Here is a 3,540-nt window from a genome sequence, read left to right on the forward strand (position 1 = left end):
TTTTCTTCTTAGCCTCCATAATTTCTATTCCTTTTTGGACTGTTGTAACAATGCGTTTGCCTTTTCCTTTGTCTAGTGATGAAGAAGCAGTTCCACCACCCCTGACTGTCCCACCCCTAAGTGTACCACCCCTAACTGCCCCACCCCTGGTGCCAATTGCTACAGTTGCACCACCCCTAGTCAGTGGACCTTTTCTTGCAGGTCTTGATGTGTATTGGCCCAGTGTTTTTTATGGGAACACTATGGCAAATACCAGCTATCCGATCCAAACGGTGAGTCCTTGTTGCAGGCCCTCCCATTGACATTGTAGGAATTATTAGATCATTTGTTAATTCTCTGATTGACACACCCCATGCTGGAGGTACGATAATGCCTGCACCAAATCCTGCTTCATGCTCTGCAAATGTAGGTGGAGGTGATACTTTTCCTTTATCATTATCAGAAGTGGTAAGTGATACCCTTGCTTCGTCAGCAACCCCAGTAGGCGGTAATTATCTTCTTTCATAACCAAATCCAGGGGGCGGTGTGTGGTCTCGCTCATCAACAAGTTGTGGGATGTTGATTACCTTCCTCTTGGAATGTGCACCACCAACACTTGTAGCCGCTTTCCTGTTGGATATGCCCTTCTTCTTTATATGCTAAAAAAGAAGAAGCAAAAACAAAAGAAGCAAAACATTCCGAAAGTTAGTTTAACCGGCACAAACTATGAGGGTACAAAAAACAAACATAAAACAAGGGTATAGTAAACCATAACCTTAAAAACTGTAGATTTTTGTTGTGGACCACATAGTCCACCACCATTTGTCGGCTGACCCCTCTGAATAACAAATAGTGGAAAGGAAAAATATTAATAATTGCATTTGTTGAAAAGTGGAGTATTGTAATACCAATCATTGAAACCCGGTGTACTGAATGGAGAACAATCTTATAAATTGTTCTCCTAACCTTAAAGGAGGCCCCATACCAAGAGAAAATATGCAATAGATGTAAGTCACTCCCAATAAGATGATATTTTAGTACTCAATGTTAGAATTTCCTACAATAATACCATAGCATTGAAAGTAGTACTTTCTCCCCAACCTTTTGTTTGCCTTTGGTCACTTTAGGTGTCCTTGAACCAACCCTTTGTGACTGCACACATAACACCTGATAACAACAAATAAGTGTCACAATATTATCATGTATAAAAGCACACACACTATAAATATTATTAAGCATCTCATTATTAAACATAATAGTTATGTAAACAAATAAACTTACAGATGTTGTACTATCCTGCTGTTGGATGTTTCACTTCTATTCGTTGGACATGACCTTTTATTGTGACCAACGCCATTACACTTCCCACATTTCATTCTAGCTCCAAATTTTCTCATCCGGTCTGGATTTTTGGGGTCTTTACTCTTATCCAGACCCCTTTTCCTTTGCTTCTTTGGCCTACCAGGAGCAACTCGGCCTATCGGAGGCTCCAATTTATCATGACTCGTTTTGATCCACTGTTCCTCACTAGGCATTGGATATATAATTGGAGCATATGCTTTCTTGTACACTGCTATAGTAAAGCATTCATCAACATAATCCTCTGGATCCCCACAATCATAAAGTATAGCGGCCACTGCATGGGGACATGGAATTCCAGTAAGTTCCCACTGCCTGCAACCACACCTCATTCTACTGAGGTCTACGACAAATTGTCTATTATCCAAACAAGTAACTTCAAACATTGAATCACCAGCATACTGCGCAATGCAATTCACTGCTTCCAACCCAATTGCTTCCAACTTTGTAGCAATCCTAGGGCATAACTTCCCAATCAATTTCTCTATCCCTTCCCTCTTAGCTTGATATCTTCTCATCAGCTTCTTCCCTATCATCTCCAACATCGTCAATATGGGCTTGTCACGAGCCTTTAAAATGTATGAGTTGAAACACTCATAGATGTTGTTCACTAGTAGGTCGCATTTTGAGTAGTCACTAAACCATGCCCTACACCACCCGCTAGGGTCAACATTACTCAAATACTCATAGGCGTTTGTGTTCATTTTCTTCAACTCTTCCATATGATCATTGAAAGCATATTCTGTGTATGAAGACGCTGCAGCCCATAATTGTTCCTTCAATGCCAACCCTCGATGCCCCCCAAATGTCTCTAAAGTTGGCATATAGATGCCTAACACATATCCTATGATCAGCCATTGGCACAACAACCTCAAAAGCAGGCATAAGACCTTGCAAAAAAAAAAAAAAATTATAAAATGTTACATTTTCTCGAGTCAAACAAAATGCATGAATATTTTATAAAGTGTGACTAAAATGTTACCTTCTGCCGATCTGAAATGAATGTAGGCCTAGCATGCCTAGCATAGGTACCAGGATCAGAAATGAGTGTTTCAAGGAACCAAATCCAACTGTCTTTCGTCTCAGCTTCGACAACCGCGAAAGCAATTGGATACATGTTGTTCTCATCTCTTCCAACTGCAGACAGGAGTTGGCCCTTGAATGGTCCTTTTAGGAAGCACCCATCTACCCCTATGAAAGGCCGGCAACCCTCTAGAAAGCCCTACATCATGGCTGCCAGAAAAACATACAATCTTCTAAATCTTGGAGGCAAGTTTGGGTTTGGTCCGTCTACTTTCATCAGAACACAGCTTCCACTGTTAGTATGCCTCAATGTTTCACAATAGTCCCACAACCTCCGATATTGGCCCTCAAGATTCCCATATAACTTTTGCTTGGCCTTCCTCCTAGCTCTGTACATCATAGTTGGATTGACATCCACACGCCATTTGTCTTTCACTTCATGTTGGATTACTTCCAAAGGCATGTTGGGCTGAACCCTAAACTTGTCAATTAGCTTGTTCGCAATCCAAGTGGAGTTGACTATTGTATTTCTGTATTTCCGACCACAACTGTGCTTAGAGTGTAAAGATCTCACCTGAAATGATTCTTCCTCAGGCATCTTCCTTGCATACACTCAATACTTACATTTGGCTTCTCTACATAACGCTACACGCCTCATTGTTTCATTTTTTTAAAAATCTGACATCCTTCCCCCTCTTTAGGTTATACACCCTAACAGCTTCCCTAAACATCTTAATATTTAGGAATTTCATCTGAAGCCGAATGGCTGGATCCCCTAGATTCACAGCATGAAAATCTAATGTGGGTGCAGATACGGCTTCACCATCTTCATCACTAAGGACTGGTGACACAAGAATATCACTCCTACCCATGTCGGAGTTGTCAACATCATCATCATCATCATCATCGTCATCAAATGATTTCTTAAATTTACCCCTACTATTATTCCCTTCATCTTGCTCATCAACAGCAGCCTCTCCCTCATCATTCTCATGATGATCACTTCCATTTTCATCACCCTCTTCTACACCTCTTTCATCCCTATCTTGTTCCACATCCTCACACTCTGCTACATTGGACGTATTGGGTTGTGTTTTTGATGGTCCAGCCCCATCATCAATCCCATCAACATCTATATCAAATAGATCTTCATCATCACTAAGCTTTTCACGCCACCAA

At 41.0% G+C, this 3,540-nt stretch overlaps 1 protein-coding gene across 1 annotated transcript; it reads right to left on the bottom strand.

Moving 5' to 3' along the window:
* Nucleotides 1–491: 491 nt before the first annotated feature.
* On the bottom strand, nt 492–2,959 carry LOC132185250 (uncharacterized). The gene is made up of 6 exons (XM_059599049.1): nt 2,633–2,959; nt 2,321–2,560; nt 1,272–2,228; nt 1,069–1,146; nt 755–817; nt 492–638 (listed from the first exon to the last, which is right to left on the bottom strand). The coding sequence occupies exons 1-6, from the start codon at nt 2,957–2,959 to the stop codon at nt 492–494; spliced, it is 1,812 nt and encodes a 603-aa protein (XP_059455032.1).
* Nucleotides 2,960–3,540: the final 581 nt, after the last annotated feature.

Source organism: Corylus avellana, chromosome ca6 (genome assembly GCF_901000735.1).
Source record: "Corylus avellana chromosome ca6, CavTom2PMs-1.0".
NCBI classification, from domain to species: Eukaryota; Viridiplantae; Streptophyta; class Magnoliopsida; order Fagales; family Betulaceae; genus Corylus; species Corylus avellana.